This window comes from Nilaparvata lugens, chromosome 13 (assembly GCF_014356525.2).
Source record: "Nilaparvata lugens isolate BPH chromosome 13, ASM1435652v1, whole genome shotgun sequence".
Classification (NCBI taxonomy): Eukaryota; Metazoa; Arthropoda; class Insecta; order Hemiptera; family Delphacidae; genus Nilaparvata; species Nilaparvata lugens.
This window is the reverse complement of record NC_052516.1, coordinates 15,644,258-15,670,509: the sequence shown is the minus strand read 5'-3', so window position 1 is coordinate 15,670,509 and position 26,252 is coordinate 15,644,258. Positions and strand designations below refer to the sequence as shown.

The following is a 26,252-nucleotide window of genomic DNA, read 5'->3' as shown; positions in this document are numbered from 1 at the left end:
TACAAGTCAATTTGTGCGTAGTGCGTGTTCTTCAAGCAAAGCAGGATTTATTTATTTCATAATATGAAATCATTTTTATTGTTTGTGGATAGAAGTGGAGTTTATAATTTGCAACGGTGAATTTTGTGTGTGAAATTAGATGAACAATTGAGGTTTTGTATTCATTTTCTTAAATATTGAATTGAATTGAGGAAATCTTTATTCATAAACATGTACAGGTAGATTAGAAACAGCGGCAGTTCCTGTGTAAATATGTTAGTGAACAATTTGTAAGTTGATTATAAATATGAGTGGGGTTAGGTTAGAAATTCAATGGGTACCGGGACTACCGGACAAATTCATAACATGGGGAACCGAAATCTACCTTTACAGCACATGTCTTCGAAAAAACATGAACCCGAATTCAAAATCACATTTTGTGGACATTTCTGACAAAAGTGTTGCCCAACATCTGGCTACAAACTCCAACCATCACTATGTGAAATGTGTAGATATTTACCCGAAACCTGACCCTGATGTCTTGATGGCAATCGGTCAAGCCAATGGTAAAGTCACCCTCACAAGTTTTGGACCCAGTGTTTACGATACTATGGGTCTGACTGGTTCCGAAATACCATCCAAACACGCTCGGCAATGTAATGCTATCTCGTGGAATCCCGTGGACACGAATTTAATCGCGGTGGGTTTGGATAAGTACCGAATGGAACATTCTGTCATGGTATGGGATGTTGTGAAAGGTTCCTCAAGGGCGGGACATTACTCCACAAACCCTGCCGAATATCCTCGACCTTGTTCTGAGCTAGGTTTATCAGATACTGCTCACTCTTTAGCATGGCTCCGTACACAGCCTCGTTCTCTAGTCATAGGAATGAACAACAAACATTTGAAACTAATCGATGCTAGAGATGCGTCAAAAGTTGTCAATTCAGCTCCTACTAAAGCTGTGTACGGAGTCGTTATAGCTCCTTTCAACGATTATCAAATGGCTTCATATTTTGAAAATCAAATTGTGATTTGGGATATGAGAAGTTTCGACAAACCAGTTTTGACTCTTTATCAACCGAAACCTGTGACGAAGATTCTTTGGTGTCCCACAAGGTTCAATCTGCTAGGTTCTATTCAGCGTGACTCAGCAATGATTAATCTTCATGATGTTCAACAGTCAGTGGACGATACAGAGCCGTCAGTGCTTGAACGTATGGTTCAACCTGGTCCCGAGGCTCAGCTCACCTCATTTTCTTGGCACCCTAAAGATGAAAATCGTTTGCTAGCAATCACCCTGAACGGCGCAATAGTAGATTACTGTGTTTTCGAACGAATGACACTGAACTGGGCCACTTCTTCACATTTGGTTTGGACTTTCGGCCGGCGAACTTTGAAGTTGTTGAATGAAAAGCACAAAGTTTACGAGGATTTGGATGATATATCAGTGATGATGAAGCGGAGAGCGATGAAAGGTTATGGTTTGAAAGGGGAACTGTGGCAGAATTCTGAGTTGGCTGAAAATGAGTCGTTGAGTCATATTTGGCAGTGGTTGCATCTGAGTAAATCCTTGGTCGATGATGGAACGTTAGAAGTCACCAACACCAAGCATCCTGGAGTCAGGTATGATGCCATAATTTCTCATTTCTCGATCTCTCACTATCTGTTGCCAATTTTTTTGCTATTCAGTGTCGTATATCATAATAATCTCAAATCCTGTAATACAGGAAAAGCTACTAACACACTGTGGGTCGACATGTCGATCAATGAAAAAACTACAATGATCTGAATGGCACAGTTCTAATGTCTTAAGGCTCGTAATGTACACCATGCTAAGCCACCAGATATGTGGAGATCATCTTGCACTCTTGGTGTCTGAGTGAGTCGTCGGGCATTCTTATGGCGCTTATTAGATTAGGACACCAGCCGATAAACCAAACCATGGTATCCCGAGTGAACACCAGCTGGGAAACCAATGGTGTCCTAATCTACTAAGCGTTTTAAGAACAGATACACCAGATTTTGGCGTTTCATCGGTGTTTGGGTTGGTGTCTCAAGTAAACACCAGCTGGGAAACCAATGGTGTCCCAATCTAGTAAGCGCTGTAAGAATTAATGCCTCTGATACACCAGATTCTGGTGTTCCAGCGGAGTTTGGGCTGGTGTCCTGAATGACACACAAGCCGACACTAAAATCTGGTCTCGTCTTGTGTCCCAGTATAATAAGTGTCATAAGAACTAATGCCATGCAACTCGTTTGGATCCCCAAGAGATGGGGAATGAGACAGCGTTATCATTATTCCTGGTGTCTCACTGGTGTCTTAGCCTGGTTTTCATGCCTGTAATACGTGCCTCATACATATTTATTCATGTAAGTATCTATAATTGGAAAGGAGTCTTTTTTTTCCTAGTGTATCTCAAATTTTCATTAGATCGGCCACCTAAGAGAATAAGCAATTAGAAGTTCGTATACAGCATTTAGAAGTCCTTGAACATAGCACAAGGCTCCCTCGTTCATTTTAGAGTTATCTTGGTACACTTAGCTGTGTGATAATTATACGTCTTGTAAGTGTGCGATATTTCATTAATATTGGATAAAAACTCATTTCAAACCAAACTCTTCAGTTCATTATTGTAAACTCTAAGGTTCAACTTTAAGAAATTTATATTGATTTTAAATTGGTAATCAATAATTTTGATGTAAAGTGGACTGTATTGAATAGAAAAGAAACAAGTGATATCTCTACAGAAACAAGTACATGCAATGAATATATAAAAGAACAACTCACCGAAAATCTGCAGAGTACCTAATGTAATATTTATATTATTGAGCTTACAACTCCCAGGTAAGGTATTCAGGTGTCCCCGAGGTAGGAGATGAATCAAGGATGGTGAAAAGGCAAGCTTAATTGTCATCTACTGTTGGTAAATTCGGCTTCCATCATATAACGTTGCACATATATTTCTGATGAGATATTTACAATGTCTTTAAAGACTATAGATCGGTGAACTTTCCAATCGAAAAATAATAGTTTAAAACTTTCAACTAAAGGGAGTTTGGCAAACACTCTTCCAAACGTAGGTTTACGGTGTACGATTTAACATTAACGAAAAAATAATAATTTGAAGAACGATTTTCTTCTGGGAATGATCGACGAAAATTACCAATTCCCGACTCGAGGCAAGCTATTTCAAAGCGAGACTGAACTGAAAAAGACAGCCGACCGGCTAGTGAGCGCGACGCACTCAAGTGAAAGAAATACGAACTGAACGAGGAGCGCGCGTCCAATTCAAAAACGAAAAATGAAAACTAGAGCTGGCTCCAACATCCCCCCCCGGCTGAAAAGCTATTTTCAGACAAGGCTAGAGAACAAAGAAACGAAAAAACAATGAACAAACGACGAAAGAAATAAAAATAAAACAAAACGAGAATAAAACAAAAAATGCAAAGGAAAATTATTGAGTAGGCAATGGATACAACTTTGTAGCCGGCCTTTTGAAGCGACCATTGGCGCACCGCACCATAGCCACTCGAACGACACCGTCAGCACCGGGAAATACTTCCTCAATCACCCCCAGAGGCCATTTCAACGGTGCGACATTTGGTTGATCCACTAGGACGATTGTACCAACCGTGAGAGGGGTGGAATCCTTACACCATTTCACACGGGTTTGTAATTCATGTAAGTATTCTTTGCGCCAACGACTCCAGAAAGACTGAACCATTTGATTGACTAATTCAAACCGATCCAATCGATTCATTGGACGATCTTCCACATTTAACATAGGAAGGTACTTAAGAGGTGTCAAAGTGAGAAAATGAGCCGGTGTGAGGGCGAGGGGTTCACTCGGATCCGCGCTCATTTGACATAACGGGCGTGAGTTAAGTACAGCCTCAATTTGAACTAAGACAGTGTTCAATTCTTCGTAAGTCAACAACTGGTTACCAATAACTCGAAACAGGTGTGACTTTACTGATTTTATATTTGCCTCCCAAAGACCGCCGAAGTGAGGTGAACCTGGCGGGATGAAATTCCACTCAATGCTATGATCAGCAAGTTCATTCTGGAGCAGGGTTTGATATTCCTTGGAGTTCAGCATCTGTGACAATTTTATTAGCTCATCATAGGCGCCGACGAAGTTGGTACCATTATCGGAATACATGACCTTACAAGGACCTCGTCGAGCAAGGAAACGGCGAAAAGCTGATAAGAACATTTGGGTCGATAAGTCCAAAACTAATTCAATGTGAACGGCTTTAGTTGCCATACAGACAAAAAGACAAATGTACGATTTAAATATGAAAGGATTCCGACGCTTGGCCATGGTGATTCGAATGGGTCTGCCATAATCAACTCCACATTGGACGAATGGTTTAGACGACAGAGTTCTACAGGCTGGCAGATTGCCCATTTTCGGCGGTGTAAGAGTGGGACGATAGTGAAAACACTTGTTACATTTTCGTACATGACTCCTTATAAGGACACGGGCTGATAAAATCCAATATTTTTGTCTCAAAATAGACGCCAATAAATGAGGTCCAGCGTGACAGTGCTTTTCATGAAAATAATCAATCAAAAGCGTGACCAATGGATCATTTTTCGGTAATATAATCGGATGACAGCTGTCATAATTCAACTCAGAATTTTGTAAACGTCCACCCACACGAATAATATCATGATCAAGAAAGGGTGACAGTTGTTGAAGATGAGAAGTACATTCTTTCCCAGCTTTCAATTCCAGTAATTCTTTCGAAAAATGAATTTTTTGTACGACTTTACACAAATGTTTTTCTGCCAAATTGAAATCTAATTCATGAGGTTTAGGCAATAGACGAAGTACTTTCAATATTAACACCATGATACGCAATAGACGTTGGTAGTTGGAACAACGAGCAATTAAAAGATGAATCGAATTAATAGATGAATTTTCCGACTGTACTACAGTGACAATTGAGTGAACCTTGACCTCAGGTAGACACTCTATAGGTTCCAGATCGACCTTGACGGGCCAATCACTCTCTTCTAACATTAGCCAAGAGGGGCCAGACCACCACAAATCATGATTAATTATTTCAGAAGGGGATAAACCTCTCGAAATGGGATCAGCTGGGTTTGAATTTCCTGCCACGTGTAACCAGTCGTTGATAGGACAGTCTTGAATTTTCGTAACTCGATTAGCGACAAAAGATTGCCATCTAGATGGACAGCCCCTGATCCAATGTAAGACCACAGTTGAATCCGATAATGCAACAACGCGAGTCACGTGACAACGAAGGCTCAAAACAGAGACAACAACCTGTATTAATTCAGCGAGCAAGAGCGCCGCGCATAATTCAAGCCTAGGTATGGATAAAGTCTTAGATGGCGCGACTTTTGATTTAGCGCACAACAATGTGATAGTTGCAGGTTGCATATCCATTTGAGATTTTATGTAGATCACACCACCATAACCTAAAGTCGATGCATCACAGAAACCAATGACAGTAATTTTCGAATCATTCATCACTCCTAAATGACGTGGTATGAAGAGATTGGACAATAAAGGGAACTCCTTCTGACATGTCTCCCATTGAAGCGCAATAGAGGGAGGTACTGAATCGTCCCAATCAAGACCAGCATTCCATAATTGTTTAATTAAACATTTAAGAAACAAAGTTAGGGGTGACAAGAGTCCCAAAGGATCGAAAATGCGTGCTACTACCGATAAAATGTGACGTTTGGTAGGAACAGACTGATTAGGATTCACTGAAAAACAAAACGAATCACTACCAGGTTGCCATTTCAAACCTAGGACAGCCAACAAATTTCCCATCTCGAAATCTTTAGACAAGACCAATTTTTCATCCTCCGAGAAATCACTCATCAATTCAGGTGAATTGGAACTCCATTTAGTAAGTTCGAATCCGCCTCTCTCGAACAATTCTTTAGCCTGACTACAAAGACGATTTGCTTCACCTAAAGAAGACACACTTGTCACCAAATCATCCATAAACATGTCACTCGGAATACGAGCTTTAGCATCAGGGAAATTTTCACCTTCTTCTTGAACAAGTTGATGGACAGTTCTGAGAGCTAGAAACGGTGACTCACTCAGACCAAATACGACAGTTTTTAATTCAAAAATTTGTATGGGATCATTGGACGAAAATCTCCATAACAAACGCTGAAATTTGCGACACGATTCATCGACAAGAATCTGTCTATACATCTGCTTTATATCAGCAGTTACAGCGATAGAAAATAACCGAAAATTGACTAACAGAACGAAAATATCCGTTTGCAACTTGGGGCCGATATGAAGTATATCATTCAATGATACTCCAGTAGTAGTTTTCGCGCCTGCGTCAAAGACAATACGCAAAGGCGTTGATTGACTCTGAGTTTTGATTACAGCATGATGAGGTATAAAATAACCACTTTTATCACTCTGATTTTTTATCAATTCCATGTGTCCTTGTTTGAGATAATCCAAGAGGACATCGTGATACACTAAACGCATGTTTGGATCACGTGCCAGTCGTTTCTCCAAACTGATGAGTCGACGTTCTGACATAGCATAAGAATCACCAAGACAATCAGGGGATTTTGAAAACGATAATGAGACAACGAATCTACCCGAATTTTCACGACGAACGGACGATGCAAAATCCTTCTCGCATTCCAACTCATCAGCAGTGAGTTGTTTTCCTACATCTGGAACGCTTTCCACTTCCCAAAATTTTCGAACTAACTTATCCAACGGTGATGTTAGACAAGTCATCAAACACGTTGAATTTTCTGAAGATTGAGTTAAAATAGGGGCTCTACCCATCAAAATATAACCGAAAACACTTTCCAAGGCCATCAAATAATTCGAATCAATTTCCACACGACCATTTCGGAAAATATGGGGCACTAATTCAGCTCCTATAATAGCATCAATTTCGCTGGGAATGTGATAACTTTCATCAGCAAGTCGAAGACCAAACAAATTTGATAATTTAGAATTATCAATTTTACTAGTGGGAAGCTGTTCCATGATTTTTTCGACAACTAATGGTTCAATGGAAAATTGAACACTAGAATCAAGTCGAGATTGAAACGTGACAAAAGTACGACCAAAAACTGATTGCGAATTTCCGCCAAAACCATTCACAATTAATTGGAAAGGAGAAATCGATAGTTGCAATTTACGACAAAGTTTACGAGTAATGAAATGACTTTGACTAGCTGAATCAACTAAAACTCTTATTTTGTGCAATCTACCTCTCTTATCAGGTACCTCGACTTGAGCAGTTGATAGTAGAACACTATACGGTGCCGACTTCGAATCGATAGAACAACAGGTAATAGTATTATTTTCTACCTTTTTCGCATCCGAATTTGATGACGAATTTGAAGCATTTCCGAAATGTAAAAGCGAATTATGCTTCTGACTACATTCCTCGCAGTTGGAAGAAGTACAATCTTTACTACGATGGGCTGGCGAGAAACATTTCAAACAGCAACCCTTCTCCTTAACAAAACGAAAACGGTCCCAAGGTGATAACTGACGAAAAAGACGACAATTGATCAATTTATGATTTGTCATCGAACATTTCAGACATTCTGATATTTTTACCGGTGATTTGGTCACTTGCGAATTCGATTGAACAACCAACACTTTGGATTTTGGTATTGGTTTCACTACTGGCTTGCATTGTTTAGACGATTCGTCATGCGGTAACGATTTAATCTGCCTTTCGATGAATGAAACAAAATCAGTATATGTGGGATCATCCTTAGTATGAACTGAAGCTTCAAATGCCTTTCGAGAAACAGGATCTAAAATTTTCAACGCTTGGAACAGAAATATTGCATCAGATACATCTTCACCTCGTAGGCGTTTTAAAGCAGTAATTGAACCACAGAACTGATCGACTATAGAAACTAAACCTGCACGAGACTCAGATTTTAGACAATTGAATTCGAAAATTTGTTTCAAGTACACATTTGAGAGTTAGCGGGGGTCATTGAACCGCTTAATTAATGCATCCCAAATAATTTCATAATTATTAGCAATAGGTGGTAGATGACGTGAAATATTAGCCGCTTCTCCAGATAGTTTGGACACCAGATATTGGACCTTTTGTTGATTTGGAATCGATTTGTTGTCATGAATCATGCATTTAAACATTTCGTAGAATACCGCCCATTTTGATTGATCTCCGTCGAACACAGGAATTTCAATTTTTGGTAAAATATTAGACGAATCCTTATTGGAAAATACAGGTTGAGCCGGGGTAGAAACACTAGGTACAACCTGACTGCGTTTTTTCAATTCACTAGCAATTGCTTCCATATGTTCGAACATTTCCATATGTGAACTACTAAATTTGGGTACAAATTCCGGGTCTTTTTCCATTTCAAGCTCCTGTATTTCCATTTCAACAGCTTCATAATCCTGAACAGTTTTAAGAGTGGAACTATAGAGAATTAGAAATTGTTTAGCACTAGCTTCTTCTTTTAAAGCCTTTTTCGACAATCGAAAGTACGTTGAATACGATAGAAATATTGCTCAAGTTTAGCTCGTTTGAGCTTTAACTTCTTTTCACTCATGATTGGATATTGGAAAGGTCTTAATGATTTTCATTTACTAATTTTCGAATAAAATTACGAATGCAACAATGAACGATTTTCATTGATGATTCAAGCAAGCAAAATGATAATGTTAGTACAAATTGAACAGAGAAAGCTCAATAGACGAAGCAAGCTAAGCGATAACGTTATCAGCATTGCAAAGTAACGGTTCCGATTGGACAATAGAGATAAGAGTGAACCAACTTGATCGGCTCAATTCATAATGTACAAACAGGTTTGAACCCTAGCATGCACAAACGATTTACAATAAAATTGGATAAGTGCTTGCCAAATATTTGAATAAAAAATAGCCAATAAAATCTGGCCTGGTGGACCAATGTAAACTCTAAGGTTCAACTTTAAGAAATTTATATTGATTTTAAATTGGTAATCAATAATTTTGATGTAAAGTGGACTGTATTGAATAGAAAAGAAACAAGTGATATCTCTACAGAAACAAGTACATGCAATGAATATATAAAAGAACAACTCACCGAAAATCTGCAGAGTACCTAATGTAATATTTATATTATTGAGCTTACAACTCCCAGGTAAGGTATTCAGGTGTCCCCGAGGTAGGAGATGAATCAAGGATGGTGAAAAGGCAAGCTTAATTGTCATCTACTGTTGGTAAATTCGGCTTCCATCATATAACGTTGCACATATATTTCTGACGAGATATTTACAATGTCTTTAAAGACTATAGATCGGTGAACTTTCCAATCGAAAAATAATAGTTTAAAACTTTCAACTAAAGGGAGTTTGGCAAACACTCTTCCAAACGTAGGTTTACGGTGTACGATTTAACATTAACGAAAAAATAATAATTTGAAGAACGATTTTCTTCTGGGAATGATCGACGAAAATTACCAATTCCCGACTCGAGGCAAGCTATTTCAAAGCGAGACTGAACTGAAAAAGACAGCCGACCGGCTAGTGAGCGCGACGCACTCAAGTGAAAGAAATACGAACTGAACGAGGAGCGCGCGTCCAATTCAAAAACGAAAAATGAAAACTAGAGCTGGCTCCAACAATTATATTGGTAATGATCATTAATCATTTGAAAAGTTTTTCCTGGTATTTTTCTACTTTTATTTAAATAAATAAATAAAATAAATTTTTTTATTAACTCAAGAATTTGGTTCAAACGTAGAGTATTGTCAATTAAAAATATTAAAAAATAATAATAGTTGCATATTGTTAGACATAGAACAATATTAATCAATTTTCAGTTTTATAAACATCACATTTTTATTAAATCTGCTATATTAAATTTGCTATATTTAATCAATTTTGCTAGGTTAAATTATGTTATTAAGTAAAATTAGTTATATAGTAAAGATTAATGCTGAAACTATTAAAAAGTATAGATCATTTTTTGTCGGGCCTAGACCTAGATGTAAGGTGAAGCTTTTATCTTCGTTTTCAATTTTGATTCCTCCAAATTCAATATTTGTTGATTTCATGAATTTTTATTATTTGTGTGACAACATTGACAGCATTTGATTTCTGCTTTGAAATATTTTCTTCCTCATTTATTATAGATCTCCTGAATTTCTATTATTTGTATGACAACATTGACAGCATTTGATTTCTGCTTTAAAATATTTTCTTCCTCATTTATTATAGATCAGTGCTGGGAATGGATGCTAACAATACAGTTATCAATAAGTCGGAATTACTTACTCTACCTTGGGCTGACTTACAGCATAATAGCTCCACAATAAGAGTATATAGGTGAGTGTTCAAAATAGTCTATTTTTAAGAATGAAAATTGAAATCTTTCAAATAATTTTTCACATCACATTTTTGACAATGACCTTAGATCATTTGAAAAGTTCTCCCTGTATTTTTTCTATATTTATTTGCAATATTCCGTCAATTTTCGTATTTGAATTTCAATAAAATTATTTTGTAGTAAATTATTGTGTAATTCAAAAATGTGTCATTTTGACTTTTTTAAAGTTTGTTTCTTCCTAAAGTGTGGTTTGCCAACAACGGTTTTGATAAGGGTTTATTATATCAAAATTAGGAAGATAACCAGTTTTGGGTATATACTGTTAGTTCTCAATGATTCGATTTTGTGCTTGTGTAAATAAATGAATTGCATTGAATAAATAAGGCCTTGTGCGATCACATTGGGTGCGTGTAGGTGCGAGTGCACGCTTGATATGCATCACCAAGCTTGCAGATGAGAAACAAAATCTGGAAAAAGCAATTGTAACACTCACACTGAACGCAAGTGCAAGCGTTCAGTGTGAACAGCTACAAGCAAGTTACAACGTGTTTCACTTTCCAGATTTTTTTCGGCTCATGCATGATTCAGCGTGCACTTGCACATTCAATGTGATTACACCCTTTATTTTTCCACTTATTAATAATTGACATCATTGAACAAATATTTTGTTGGTTAAAAATGTACGAATAATTTAGTTTTGTTTTCTATTTGATAGTGTCCTGGTTTCAAGACACAAATAGCCTCGGTCATTATCAAGTTTCTAACTGAATAAAACATATTGAATTCATTTTGTATTTCTATTTTTTCAATCCATTATATTTACTTATTGTGTAGTTGAGGAGTTGATATTGTGGTAATTATTCATATTGAATGAAAAAGACTAAGGAATTGTCAAAAACCAAAGATTTATACTTAGAAAGACCGGTTTCGGTTATTACTCTGATAGAGTTTATCAGAGATTGACAATGGTGTAATAACCGAAACCGGTCTTTCTAAGTATCTGATAGAGTTTATCAGAGATTGACAATGGTGTAATAACCGAAACCGGTCTTTCTAAGTATCAATAAATCTGTGGTTTTTGACAATTTCTTAGTCTTTTTCATTCAATTCCATTATATTTATTTCATTTCTTTTTATTCAATTTAGTTTATTCATCTAAATTTGATTTTGTTTGTTTTGGCAGGAGCGAGGACCGTGACAAAGCGCTGCTGTTGTGCGGCTGGAAGTTGGCGGTTGCCGCCAAGGGTGCCCTGGACGGGGGGTCGTCGGGGTCGTGGGGCCTCGAGCGCCTAGGGTGCGACCCAGAGGGTGGACTCAAGGAGCATGCGCGCGCTGCCGCCATGGCTGTATTCAGTTTGCGTTTGCGCAAGGCCATAGAAATCCTCAAACAAGGTATTTTTCTCTCTGCGTTAATCAATCTATTCAAGGACCGTTTGCACAGTCTAAGCTTGAACTGAATTTAATCAGCTGGTGGCTTGAACTGAAAATGAACCACATAATACTTTTTGTGTAGTTGAGAAGTTGATATTGTGGTAATTATTCATATTGAATGAAAAAAGACTAAGAAATTGTCAAAAAACCACTGATTTATTGATAATTAGAAAGACCGGTTTCGGTTATTACACCATTGTCAATCTCTGATAAACTAAAACTAAATACAAGAGCAGCAGAATTTATACTAGTAGGCGAGTACTGCTATTGGTCAAGGGCATGAACGCCTGCCATTGGCCTAGCTAGACAGTCTCCTCCCCCTCAACGGTGTGACAAAATGGCGGCTTAAGCAACATAATCGCCATGATAATAAAATTTACTTTGAGTACAAAATAAGAACCAAGAAAACAAGTGTGAAAGATAATAAAACAAATATGTAAATGGAAAAACTACAACGCTCCCGCAGTGGTAGTTCAGGCCACACCATAAAACGTCCGCTAGCGTTAGTTTGGTTTTGTTTTTGTTTTGATGAGTGTGGTTCTCTAGACGTGTGAGTCTCGGTATCCTGCGCATGCGCTACCGAAGGCGAACTTTTAAAACTCGCTTTCCATGTTATTCAATTGTGCAGGCCAGACCGAGCTCGCTACCTCGGCGGTAGTACCACTAGCAGACGTTTCAAAAGTTCGCCTGGCACGGCCAAGTGAAACTACCGCCGAGGTACTCCCTCTGCGGGAGCGAGCTAGGTGTGGCCTGCTCAATTTAATAACATGGAAAGCGAGTTTTTTAACTTCGCTACCGCCGCGGGATATCATGAAAGGTGTCTTTAGTGCCGGTTGCACAAAAGCCGGTTAAATTTTAATAGTGATTAATTCCACGAGGACCATTCAGAGAATCTAGTATACAGTTCAGTTCAGTTCAGTTTCAGTTCTTCGCCACAGTCATTGACCGGGGAATTGTCAAGTTTTATTATTAATCTCAATATCAAAATTTGATATAAATAAAAAAAAAATATTTATTTATTTTTAATATAAATAATCTAATTGTCAAATCTTAATAGTTTATTTTCGCAAGTGCTGGAAAGTATGTTCCTCTGTGTATTCAGAAACTGCATAATATGGCCTTACAATCAAGTATTTTTTTAATTCTGAGACAAATAATTTTTTGCTCTCAATAGTTTTGAGATGTAGCGGGAGAAGGTTGAAGAATCGTGATCCTGTGCAAATTGGAGATCTTCGAAATTTATCTAGTCGGTGCCGAGTGATATTCATATTGGTCTTATTTCTTGTGTTGCAGCTATGTTGATTGCCTCTTAAAGATGGATTTGAGTTTTTTGCTAGTATTATAGTTTCCAAGATGTATATAGATATTACTGTAAAAATTTTGTTTTCCAGAAACAGAGGCCTGCAGTGCTCAATTACATTCATTTGAAAAATTGTTCTTATTGCCTTTTTTTGTATTCTAATCTAATATAAGAATCTAGTATAAGTTTATACTTATAATTAATAAGTGAATTATAAATACTGTAAGTGAATACTTATTCACTTATTCACTTATAATAAGTGAATACTTATAATTAATATCTACCATCCCTCATATTTCAACACAACAGATCCCACATAACATAATCAATCAAACATTATTCAACAAGGAAGTCTGCTAACCTTTACAGACACAATACAATAAGGAATTCCCTGAGTGTTTTATGAACTCCTTCAAGCCATCAATTTCTCTCATGTGAGATTGGATTAAATTAAATATTTCATACCCATATAAAACGGGCCACTCTCCAGCAAGCTAAGTCTGTGGTGTGGGTAAACAAAACCTCTAAATCTTGTATTATGGGGATGACTCACCTGGTTCTCCTCATACATTCGTCTATGTTTAAAAACGAAGATTGCTTAATCTAATATATAAATAGCAGGAGCCGTCAGCAATCTCTTTTCTTTAAAATAAGGTCTGCAAGAACGCCTTGTATCTTATAAATTATCCTAATGGCTTTCCTCTGCTGTATGAATATTTCATTATTCTCTATACTTTTTTCCCAAAAAATTACTCCATATCTCATAACTGACAGAAAATAAGCGTGATATACCAAAAGAACAGTTTTTTCACTCCCTACTCTAGCCATTACTCTTAATGCAAACAAGGCTCTATTCAACTTACTAGTGACATGAGAAATATGTAGCTTCCATTTCGAATCACTCTCCACCATCAGACCCAAGAATGTCGTGGAATCAGAAGTTTCAACTCTACTCTCAGTATTCAAGTTTATTCCAAAACTTTTATACTCTCTACTAAAGGGAATCACTTTAGTTGTTTTGTAGTTCAAACTTAGACTATTCTGAACAAACCACGAATCTAATTTAGCAAGACATCTCTCAGCCTCTCTTATCAAACATTCACTGCTGTTCCTACATCCAGTTTAATAATTGTGACAAACAAGAAAAGTATAGTAAAGTAAGCCGTATTTTCAAAACCGCCTTCTCTGATTTTGTGCAACCGGGCCTTAGAGTGTTGAAAAAATGCCTGTACAGTATTAAAATGTGCTAAACATATTGGAGCGGTGAAGCTAGTGTTTTGCTTTACTTGTTCGTCATAATTATGAAACTGCATTAAGGGTGCAACGTGTTTGAAGTTAAACTATGTTTGAAATATTCTAATAACGATTGATTTTTATTTTTGAAGGTGCGCGGAAAGCTGAGGAAATTGGCAACAGTGCGCATGCGTCACATCTCAACATTGTTGCTATGGCTTTGTCAGGTAGGTGCTTTTATCCTTATTCTTCCTCTCAATTCAAATTCATTTATTTGCCATAAAATAATACAGATTGATAAAATAAATATTCCAACTTACAAAATGGCACTACCGGCAAAGAAAACTTGTGCGCCGGCAGTGAGTTCGAACAACTAGGTACAGCAAACATGTCAATAGAAAGAAAAAGAGCTTATTCAAATCACTAGAATAAATAAAATTATGGAAACCAGGTCACATCTCAATACTTACAAACGATAAGACAAAGTAACAAAATCACAAGCAAATGACAAACTCAGAAAGACCAATTCAAGGAAGCCATGACAAATATTTTTTAAATTTATAACACAAGAATGAAACACTACATAATGGATATAGATAATTATAGATATAGATAATAAACATTTATCCTAATCCAATCCAGTATAAGATTCATTATGGATTTTGTAATTCTATTAATAATGAATTCATATATAAAGAATAATTCTATTAATAATGAACTCTAATACAGTACAGCCTCTATGTAGACTTATCTTCTCTTCTCTATTTCATCAGTGTGTAATTTGAGTGTTGGAGTAGCCTATAAGTCTTGTTCTCCCATAATTCACTATCCGTCCCCATTCTCTCCTTCTCTGGAACAGTCTTTCCTCTCCAACCTCCTCAATCCGATCCTCTTACGAATACCTTGGACGTCCCACTTTTCTCCTTCCATGTACTCTCACATTTACATACTGTTTTGTCCCGATATAGACTCATAATTTATTAATTTATTTCCAAAATAAATAGCCTATATAAAATTTCGTTTTTCTCATTCTTCTTATAACGTTGAGTGATGAGGACATTTTTCTGATGAGATTGTCGACATGCTGTTGCCAGCTCGGATTCCAATCGACCTCGTATTATGCCCCACCGCAAGCACACTGCTGTATAACCAATTATTTTGACTTACCCTCGTAATTAAAGTGTTGTATTGGTGATGTTTTAAGGTTACTCGGATGACAAGAACTCGATGTGGCGGGAACTGTGCATCAACTCCCGCAGTCTCCTGTCCGACCCCTACCTGAGAGCCATGTTTGCCTTCCTCACTGCCGAGTCGGACACCTATGATGGAGTGCTGGTCAGTAGCTCACTTTTTAACCATTTAATACTTTTCTTGTAATATAGAGTGTTCGAAAGTTGCGCCAAACCTCATCTATATCATATTATCAATCATATAGCATTTAATTGATTGCGGGATTGTATGGAATAAGTAATAATCTATTAGTAACATATTACATTAGGACACTAAGCTGCGACTGGAGCACTGTCCCATGTCTTGGTGTCCAAGTGAGTAAGGGGCTTAAGTTTTTTTTATTTGGCACTTATTAGATTGGTCACCAATCACTCAAGTGAGACACCAGCCATACACCGCTGGCTGGGTCCCGACTGGTGTCCTATAGTGAGGTCCACGTTAGAAAGGCAGTACTTTATTAACATTGGTGTGTCTTTTCTTGTATATCATTTGATAAAGCAGGTCGTTTTTCAACAGTGTAGAAAAATAATTAATCAACAAAAAATTCTATCTTCTTCTTTGGCTGTGCCTTATCCCATTTAAATGGGGTCGGCATTCCTTCCTCTTAGTCTGCCTCTCCACAAAGCCCTATCCAATGCTTCCTCTCTCCTCCAACCACTCTCCCGGAAGTCAGCCGCTATTCTATCTCCCCACCTCATCCTAGTTCTACCTCGTCTTCTCACACCATCCAAGACCAAATCCTGCACCCTTCGTCCAACATAATCCTCCTCCCGTCGCTGTACATGCCCAAACCACCTCATCCTTGTCTCCTGCATTTTCTTTCCCAGTGGTCCAACTTTTACAGTGCCTCTGATCAATTCATTTCGCATTTTATCTCTTCTTGTAACCCCACACATCCATCTTAACATTCTCATCTCAGTCAACAAAAATTCTATCTAAATTATGAAAATTTATTTTCAGTAATTGAAAAATGTATTATCTTGATGAATAAAATATAATTTTATAAATCATGTTTTCATCATTTTGTTTATTTTAAACAAGAATGAACAGTTTATATTACGTCAAATATACGAGTATCAGCTATCCTCTACAGGAGGCAGTGGCAAGGTAGAGAATCGGCAACGCTGTTCTCCTATCTTTCTCTACTTCCATTATAAAGTGAACCCCACTATATTAATGTTATATCAAATATACTGGGATGACTTGGAGCTATTGTTAATACTTACAGTATAATTAATAGTAACAGTTACTAGTTAATTTTATTAATAATTTTTGCCATTATAACATGGACCTCATTATATTTTATTTGAAAATGAATTTGCTCCAGACTTCTTCACATACAGGCACTAATAGCCCTTGTAAAGGATATTCATACTCTGTAAATTGTTTAATCTAATGATTGTACTGCATCATTGGAGAGGAAATGGATCAATTTGTGGGAAATATGCAGAAGAAGAAGAAGAAGAAGAAGAAGAGGAAGAAGAAGAAGGAGAAGATTACTGTGATATGTTGTCTGACATTGTTTCATGTTGTCCCTGCGTTATTTCATCTTTGTACAGTACGCGTCCCGTAGCTTCCCTGACTTTGAAACGGCATATGGGCAAGGATGCAACACGTTGCCTCTGAGAAGATACAAAAGAGCATCTGTTGTTTATGGAAAGATACATTTTCAAAAATGTTCCATGTTTTTGAACGGGTAGTATCATAGCCACCTCTAATACATGAACCCTTGTCAAGTAGGTCAGGTACAGAGGAAAGAGATGGACATTATTTACAGTCCGGGTCCTTTGCCAATCGGCGGAGGGCTCAACACTATAATCATAGCCACCTCTAATACATGGCCCCGGCCTATGATATTGCAACGTCGCAGTGTAGGTCTAGAATCTAATACATGATTGGTGAAAAAATCAGCTGGTATTGTATTAAATCTTTTTCACCAATCATGTATTAGATTGTATGCCTACACTGCGACGTTGCAATATCGTAGGCCGGGGCCTTGTATTAGAGGTGGCTATGGTAGTATTATAGCTTAGACCCCTTTAACACAAGGCCCCGGCCTACGATATTGCAACGTCGCAGTGTAGGCCTAGAATCTAATACATGATTGGTGAAAAAATCAGCTGGTATTTTATTAAATCTTTTTTACCAATCATGTATTAGATTGTATGCCTACACTGCGACGTTGCAATATCGTAGGCCGGGGCCATGTATTAGAGGTGGCTATGATTATAGTGTTGTGGCCCTCCGCCGATTGGCAAAGGACCCGGACTGTAAATAATGTCCATCTCTTTCCTCTGTACCTGACCTACTTGACAAGGGTTCATGTATCCTCCATGTATAGGTTATATATTTTTCCTACAGTTACGTTGAAAAGTGGCCATTGCTGCACTGATTACAGAACGCAAAGAATCACTTTTCCGCTCTAGTGCGGGAAAATTTTTTCCGCACTCCAGATTTGCAACATGACAACGCAAAATAGTTAGTAGGTTATATGGAGCACCAGTGCAGCAAAATCAAAATTAAGTTGGTAACTGTGACTGTGGGTCTAGCACGTTTGTCATAATATTGAGGCAGTGGATGTGAGGGGGGGATAGCCACAGCGATAGCTACCTCATTCAGCACACAGCCGCCCCCCCCCCCCGCCATTCAAACACACATACTACATTCTATTTTATTAATTAATAATAAAATTACACAGATATACATTTGATGCATTTCAGGCAATTTCACCCATAATTACCCACTTTTCATATTCAATGGTAACTGTAGGAAAAACATAATGTGAAATACGTGCGCAAAGTTCCTCTGCTCCACTCAACAAACCATTCCGCCCTCGCCTACGGCTAGGGCGTAAACGTTTCTTTCGGTGCAGCAAACTGTCACTTTGCACACTAGTTGCACAAATAACTATTTTAATCAATAAAACCTATTCTATTGTAAGGATGTGTTTTTGTGTAGAACGAGCACGGCATGGCAGTAGAGGACCAGGTGGCGTTCGCTTGCACCTTCCTCTCCAACCGTCGATTGGCCGACTACCTCACCGAACTGGGCAGCCGGTTGACCGCTGCAGCCGACCTCTGCGGTCTACTGCTGACCGGCACCGGCACGACATCAGACAGTGTGACCGTGCTGCAGTGCTACCTGGACGCGACGGGTGACGTGCAGAGTGTCAGTCTGTTGGCCGCGCGTGCCTACACCGCTGACGTCATCGATAATGATGTCGTGCAAGGATGGATATCAAGGTTGGCTCCAATATCAAATCATATCATATCGTTTATTGCACAAAAAATACATGGTACAATAATAAACTTTTCAAATAACATAATTGTGCTACATGTCGGTCAAAGAAAACTTGCACGCCGACGTGGAGTCTTGACATAACTTAATATTCTGCAGATGGAAATTACTGAGATATTGCAATTATTCAAATGCTAATTAATTGATAATTATTATTAAACGAAAATCCAAATTAAATGCTGTAATTCACCTCGAAGACTTCTGCTACTGCAAATATTGACAACAGGGTAAACAGCTAGATGGAATAGTAGCGCTCATCGAATTTCCATCTGACTGTTTACCCTATTGTCAATATTTGCAGTAGCAGAAGTCTTCGGGGTGAATTAGGATTTTCGTTTGATAATAATAATTAACTTGATTTATTATTCACTTATTCCTCTTTTATACACTAATTAAACTTTATACACACATACGATCTACGAAAAGACAATTAAAAGAAAATATTACTAAACCTATAATATTTAGAAATGTAGTAGGTACTATCGTAGAGAAACAATAGCGTAAGTAGATATCCCATGGGATAGGGCGTTTATGTCGCAATTTTTACTGTTATCTCAAGCTGATAGTACACTTAGTTCTTTCCTGAGAAGCTTTATGACGCTGGTAGTCTCTCATATTGTGCCGTTCATACACTCTTACCCGGTCAAAACAGTAAAAATCGACAGTAATCGGCTTGAGATAACAGTAAAAGCTGCGACATAAACGCCCCATACCATGGGATATCTACTTACGCTATTGTTTCTCTATGGTACTATTATAAACAAAACTGAATTAAACTAAATCATTAATTGAACTGAAAAATGCTCCTTTATCCCATGTAAGACTTTAACTTTGGGTTTTTATTAGCCATTCCCGGAGGGCTCTATTGTAAATTTTATTTCTTAAATACGATACTTCTTCGGGAAAGAGTACTATCGACTCTTATCTGTGCTTATTTCAATAAGGCCCGGTTGCACAAAAGCCGGTTAAATTTCAACCGTGATTAATTTCACAAGTGTCAGAGAAGGCGTTTTTGAAAAGACGACTTCTCTTATTGGTTCTCGTGGAATTAATCACGATCAACATTTAACCGGCTTTTGTGCAACCGCCACAAGAATTTCACCAATAGATCTTCTATTATTTATCAAATCAAGGCTTGATTGCCTTGAGCCTTTTGAATTTTCACCGTGATTAAAAGCCACGAGAATCAATCAGAGAAATCTTATTTTGAGGAGACTGATCTGACGTCATCGATAATGATGTCTTCTAATGAGAGGCCTACTTATCACGAACGTGGCTAGGAAGGCAACATACCAACGACACTTCAACCACCTAGCACCAAAACTCCACAATTTACTTCCTGTACACATCAAGATAATAGAAAAATCAAGAAAATTAGAATGCGCCGTTGAAAACTGGATCACAACAACTGGAAGACATAATATAGAAAACATAATTTCAAACAATATGTGAGCTCACTTACCCAATGTATTTGCACCCCCACTCTAAATTTAATTGTATTACTACTACACCTATAGGTTAATTTCCGAAAAAATGAAATTTATTTATATTTTTAGTAAATTTTATATATTGTATTTTTGAATATTATCTACATTTTATTGATTAGATTGTTTATTTGTATAATTAATGGAAATAAAATTTATTAATTTGTATTGTATTGATGTGGTTCAGGGATTGATATCAAGGTTGGTACCAATATCTGTGCTTATTGCAATAGATCTTCTATTATTTATCACATTATGGCTCGGTATCACAAAAGACTGACAAATTTTAACCGTGAGTAAATGCCACGAAAACCGATCAGAGAAGTTTTCTTTCCAGAACAGCAGCTGTCTCTGATTTGTTCTTGTGACATTTCATTTTGATTAAAATTTAATAGTCATTTGTGCAACCTGGCTTCTTCTTCTTCTTCCTCTTCACCTTCTCCTTCTCCTCTGCATCACCATAGTCCTCCTTCTTTTTCTCCTCCTCCACCTCCTTCTCCTCCTCCTGCTCCACCTCCTTCCACTCCTTCACATCCTCCTCCTCCTCCTTCTTCTCCTCCTTCACATCCTTCTCCTCCTCCTTCACACTCTTCTCCTCCTACTTCACCTCCTCCTTCTCCTCCTCCTCCATAATGTGCTCTTCTGATGAACTCTATTCTTCATATTGTTATTGTTTATCCTTGTTTCATTGCTGCTTCTTCTTCTTCTTCTTTGTCTTGTTCAACATAATTAAGAACATTTATTTACTCGGATCCAACCTATCTAAGACACAAGGTACTAAGTTGGATCCAAATTGATTGGATTCAAAAACTTATAGCCTCATAATAGTTACTCAATTTATTTAGTGTTTTATCGTGTATTTCTTGAATTTGTGATTTCTATAATTGAATATATGTTGAAATGTGTATGCTGACAATGCAGAAATCCTTTGCATATTTTAATTAATATTGTAAACGAATGAAAATGCAAATAAATAATTTGAATACTCACTCATGCATCCAATTATACTAGTAGTTCTGTGAACAGTAGACCTCGCGCTCAGTAAGTTACATTGACCTGTTGTTATGTTTTCTCAAAAATTAATAAATAATTTATCAATTTAAAACGATTAGAAAAAATCCTAAAGAAACATAGAGCTTTCTGTCCTATCGTACCGTTACGTGTCGTCCCGGAATGTGAGTGTGAGCACTGTTATCAGGTCTGGCTGCAACTGTCTACAACGTTGATGGAAAGATACATTTCCAAGATGTTCGATGTTTTTGAACGGATCGTTTCAGGACCCTCTAAATACCTGGTATTTAGGAGGTCCTGGTAGTATTATAGTCCACTATAATCATAATATTATGATTTTTGATGAATAATTCTATAGTCTGATTTTTACTTTCCTTGCCCTATTACCATAGGAAAGTATTGCTTTCCGAAAAAATAAGGTACCCCAATTTCTAAATTTGTATGTGTGTGTGTGTGTGTGTGTGTGTGTGTGTGTGTGTGTGTGTGTGTGTGTGTGTGTGTGTGTATTGTTTGTATATATGAGTGTATGTGCGTCTGTGTACACGATATGTGTACTCCCAATTAACGGAATGACTTGAAATTTGGAGCTTAAGGTCCTCACAATTTAAGGATCCGACAAGAACAATTTCGATCAAATGCAATTCAAGATGGCGGCTAAAATGGAGAAAATGTTAAAAACAGGGTTTTACGCGATTCTTTCGAAAACGGCTCCAACGATTTTGATCAAATTTATACCTTTATAGTCATTGATAAGCTCTATCAACTGCCACAAGTCCCATATCTGTAAAAATCCACCCATCTATGGAAAGTTTGATTTTAGTTTCTCAATTATCAGGCTTCAGATACAATTTAAACAAAAAATTTCAAGTGGAAAAGATTCAGCATGAAAATATCTACAATTCATGTTCAGTAAAATTTTCACCTAAAATTGAAAATAAGCTCGAAATTCGAAAAAATATAATTATTCAATTGCAAACGGTTGGCAACTGTTGATTCTATTAAATCATTCACTATGAAGAGATAGCAGACCTCGTGTGTCTCCAGCGTTATGGTCCTGTCACCAGCTGGCTGAGATCTTTGAATAGTAGACTTGAGATGCGCGTGAACACTAGCGTCAGGTGATCAATTTTCATAATGGCAAGGAAAGTTATGTGAATGCGCCACACCAGATTTTTTCGGTAATATTGGCGTATGAAGGAGGCTCATTTTTCCTTTTATATTATCCTTGAAATGCAAAATTTCCATAAACCTTGTATATACGTCGACGCGCAATTTAAAAAGGAACATACCTGTAAAATTTTATGAAAATCCATTACCGCGTTTCGCCGTAAATGCGCAAAATATAAACATTTAAACATTAAGAGAAATGCCAAACCGTCGACTTGAATCTTAGACCTCACTTCGCTCGGTCAATTATGTTTGCGCAATGATTGCAGTTACCGCACCCTGTTGGATACGTGGCGCATGTGGACAGAGCGGGCGCACTTGGATGCGCTGCTTTGCGCCCGCCAGGTGGTGGCGCGCCCCTCGCAACAGGTGTTTGTGGCGTGCAACTTCTGCGCTAAGAGCATAGCAGCCAACATGCAGCAGGGTGGAGGTATGGGCCTGGGGCGGGTGAGGGGCGGCGGTGGCCAGCCAGGGGGGTATGCGGCGCGCATTGGCACCACGGCTAATCGGCTCAAGGTACCGTAATCAAAACTCGCAAACAATTTTCTAATTCATTGCTTATGTTTCCTCCTACTGTAATGCTACTACACCCTGTCATCCGAAACGATCTTTCTGCCAAGAAAAGTCATAGGAATAAATATTTGAATACTCATACACATATTTGAAAAACATTAAAACTTGATATTTCGAAACAATGCAGAAAATTTAGGTTAAAAACCAATACAATAGAAACTTTAGAACAGCAGAATCATAAAAAATCAAACTAATATTGTGCAGAGAAAAGAAATAATTCCGTGCCTACTCCTAATATAAGATTATAAAATGAAAATAAAATAATTAAAATTGAATTGCTATATTTAAGGTAAAGGAATATTCCCTCTCAATCCACTCATTGACGCTCTTTTTACTAATTTTGAAATCTAAGTCAAAAGTCATTGATCAGTTTACTGCTTGTGTAAATTAGCTGTCTTCTGATCAATAAAAGTTTAGTATGATAAACTTGAAATTTCTCTGTTACACCCAGTCTGAAATGATAAGTGTTCTTGATCAGCTTTGGGAAGATATTTCTATTTTTAACCAAGTATTTTATTAAGACTTTGACATATAGTTGTCTCACGGTAAAAACATCAAACTCCAGGAAAATTAGATTTGTTGGGCATAACCTTGGTTTATTCAAGATAGTTTTTATTGTATTTTTCTAAATGATGAATAGATTTTCCATGTGTACATTATATGCAGCACCCCATATCACCAATCCATATTGTAAAACTGATTGAACTATGGCATGATAAACGGGGTTTAAGTTATTTATATACAATATTTATTTTAATTTATAAAATTCATAAGAAATATTATAAAAAATAAATATTAGATAATCAATAAATAGTCTAGATGCTCTTTAATTCTACGTTCAGTATTTATTTTTTCGATGCTTTGTTGGAGAGTTATAAGCCTCGAAACTGAAAAACGTTGTTTGAAAACCTGTGTTTTTCAAGTTCTCACACTTTCAAGAGCATAATATATCGCGAACACTAATGATGATATCGCAAAACTCTTTCACACAAAACTTGTAGGAAATTTATCAAGCTTCATTTTCGAATGGTTAGTCCATTCACAAGATAGAAGCGTGTAAGCAACAAATGAAAAAATGCAACTTTTAAACAACCCTAATTCCTTTAGCACAATGTGAAGGGATGGGGACTTTTCATATGTTCTCCTCTTAACTGGTCAAAACAAAGCTGCAAAGTCGAAAATTGAGTTCCGAACATTCCCTCCAAATTCCTTTGTCAACTTATCTATTGCTGCAAAAGTCATTATTAACAAGAATTTACAAATGATATTAGATCGGATATCATGATAACTTGAATCATGAGTTTTGGCTTCTATAGAACTACTGTTGAAGTTGAAGGTTAGGATAAAAAATGGTATCTATGCTGTCACGATGTATTTCGTGACTAATGAGGGAAATTGATTTTAGAGCTAGTTTTATCGACGCTCGGTAATATTTTTATAAGATCTCGATGTGCAAGTATTGGCTCAGGCACTGGGCTACTGCTCAGCTAAGCCGCGCACCCTTATTTTCTCCCACTCGGCTGCCAAGGGAGGCTCGCCGAGTAGAAGAGAGAGCCGTTTTAGTCAGTCGGTCTAGAACTATTGAAGGAAGCAGGACGCGGCCAGACAGTGAGTGCAGCTCGTGACCAGAATATCCTCTTACTCCTTCAACAACTTCGAACTGCGCCTTCCCTGAACTGGAGTTAAAGGAAGACGCGTGGGGCTTCAAGATACAACACTCGCGAGAAGGCGAGTCCCGTACGACGACTTCTGCCTGCCTGATTCGACCAGTGGCAACAGGTTGGGTTTTGGGCTAAAACCTAACAGGACCCGGGAATATTCCGAAGAGGATTAGGAACAGCAAGAGGACCTCGTTTAAGGATTGGGAACGCCTTTCTCGACCCGAAGACCTCAATCCTGACCGCAGGAAACAGCCTCCCTCGAGGGTGGTCGACTCGAACGAGGGTGGTTGACGGACACCACAACAAGCACCCCGTCCCCTGCTGCGGCCCACCCCAGACGCCGACTGAGTCTTGCCGGCCCAGAGCGACACTGGGATTTCTGGTAGATGAAGGTGTGGGCAAAGATCTACTCAGATTGCCGTCCTATCAAAGACTTCTATAATGGGCCCGTTCTGTGTACATAGAATGTGGTAAATTGTCCGATTCACAATTTACCAGGTAAAAAGTTCCGCATCCCATGGGAAGAATTTTGACAGATTCTGTACCAGAAACCAGTTCCAGTTCCAAGTTCTGCCCCACAGTCAAAGCCTGGTAAATTGTCCGGCTTGTTACCGTTCCAACTATCTAAGCTCTCATTGGTCTATTGAATTGTAGTCTGCTTGCTTCTCTACGCATGGGCTGATAGTGTTTGTTTACCATAGCATAGCCATAGAATACATAACCAACAAAATGATGTTTGATAACCATTCATAAAATGAATTTTTCTCTATAGAAAATTTGAGAGTAATGGAATGAAAGAAATGCACACTTTTATAGACGGTAAGTTTGTAAAACAGCCTGTCTTCATTCACGCAGCTAGAAAACGACACATTTTGGTGTAAACCAACTTTGTAAGTGCGCGCCAAAAGCTTGAACCAACGATTTTGAAATGGCGTTCCATGGGAACATTTTGCACTAGTCACGTGATGGAACAATTCATGATTGGAACTGGAACAATTTACTGTACACAGAACGTACACAATGTGAATCTCACTTCAGTCATTTTTCTAAGGGTCAAGCCAAACGAGGTGTTTTTTGAATCAGCATGACGGGACAGGAAGTTCTCTGATTGGCTGGATAGGAAGCTCACTCGATACGCCAACCTAATCAGCTATTTGGAGAGATTCCTGTCCTGTTATGCCAACTGAAAACCTGCCTCGTGTGGCTTGGCCCTTATTCTAACCTGTTTTTCTGTTTTGTGTACAGATCTCGTCCTGCCCCAACTGCCGTAAACCCCAGCCTCGCTGTGCCATCTGCCTAGTCAACATGGGCACGCCATCACTGGGTGGAGGAGGAGGAGGCTCCGCCCCATTCACCCCCACCACCTCGATGCGTGGCGGGGGAGGAGTAGGCTCCGCCCCTTTCACCCCCACCACCTCGTTGCGGACCACACCCACTTCCCCTCCCGCCACTGCGCTGGCCACGCCCACCACACCACTCAAACTGTCCGAGTTTGCTTCATGGTTCACTTGGTGTCTGAACTTCGTATGATCGCTCAAACTGTTTG

The 26,252-nt window shown here is 38.1% G+C and overlaps 1 protein-coding gene across 1 annotated transcript; it reads left to right on the top strand.

Annotated features, from left to right (window-relative positions):
- Positions 1 to 26,252, top strand: LOC111052717 (GATOR complex protein MIOS-B). The gene is made up of 8 exons (XM_039439896.1): positions 1 to 1,605; positions 10,211 to 10,318; positions 11,503 to 11,711; positions 14,436 to 14,510; positions 15,488 to 15,618; positions 18,472 to 18,755; positions 22,742 to 22,988; positions 25,952 to 26,252. The coding sequence occupies exons 1-8, from the start codon at positions 287 to 289 to the stop codon at positions 26,234 to 26,236; spliced, it is 2,658 nt and encodes an 885-aa protein (XP_039295830.1). The 5' UTR covers positions 1 to 286; the 3' UTR covers positions 26,237 to 26,252.

Bases quoted from the DNA above. Each gene is read 5' to 3' on its own strand.
- LOC111052717 (XM_039439896.1), top strand. From the start codon at position 287: ATGAGTGGGGTTAGGTTAGAAATTCAATGGGTACCGGGACTACCGGAC. The intron at 15,619-18,471 runs GTCAGTAGCTCA...GTTTTTGTGTAG, and splicing joins ACACCTATGATGGAGTGCTG to AACGAGCACGGCATGGCAGT. The intron at 22,989-25,951 runs GTACCGTAATCA...TTTTGTGTACAG, and splicing joins CCACGGCTAATCGGCTCAAG to ATCTCGTCCTGCCCCAACTG.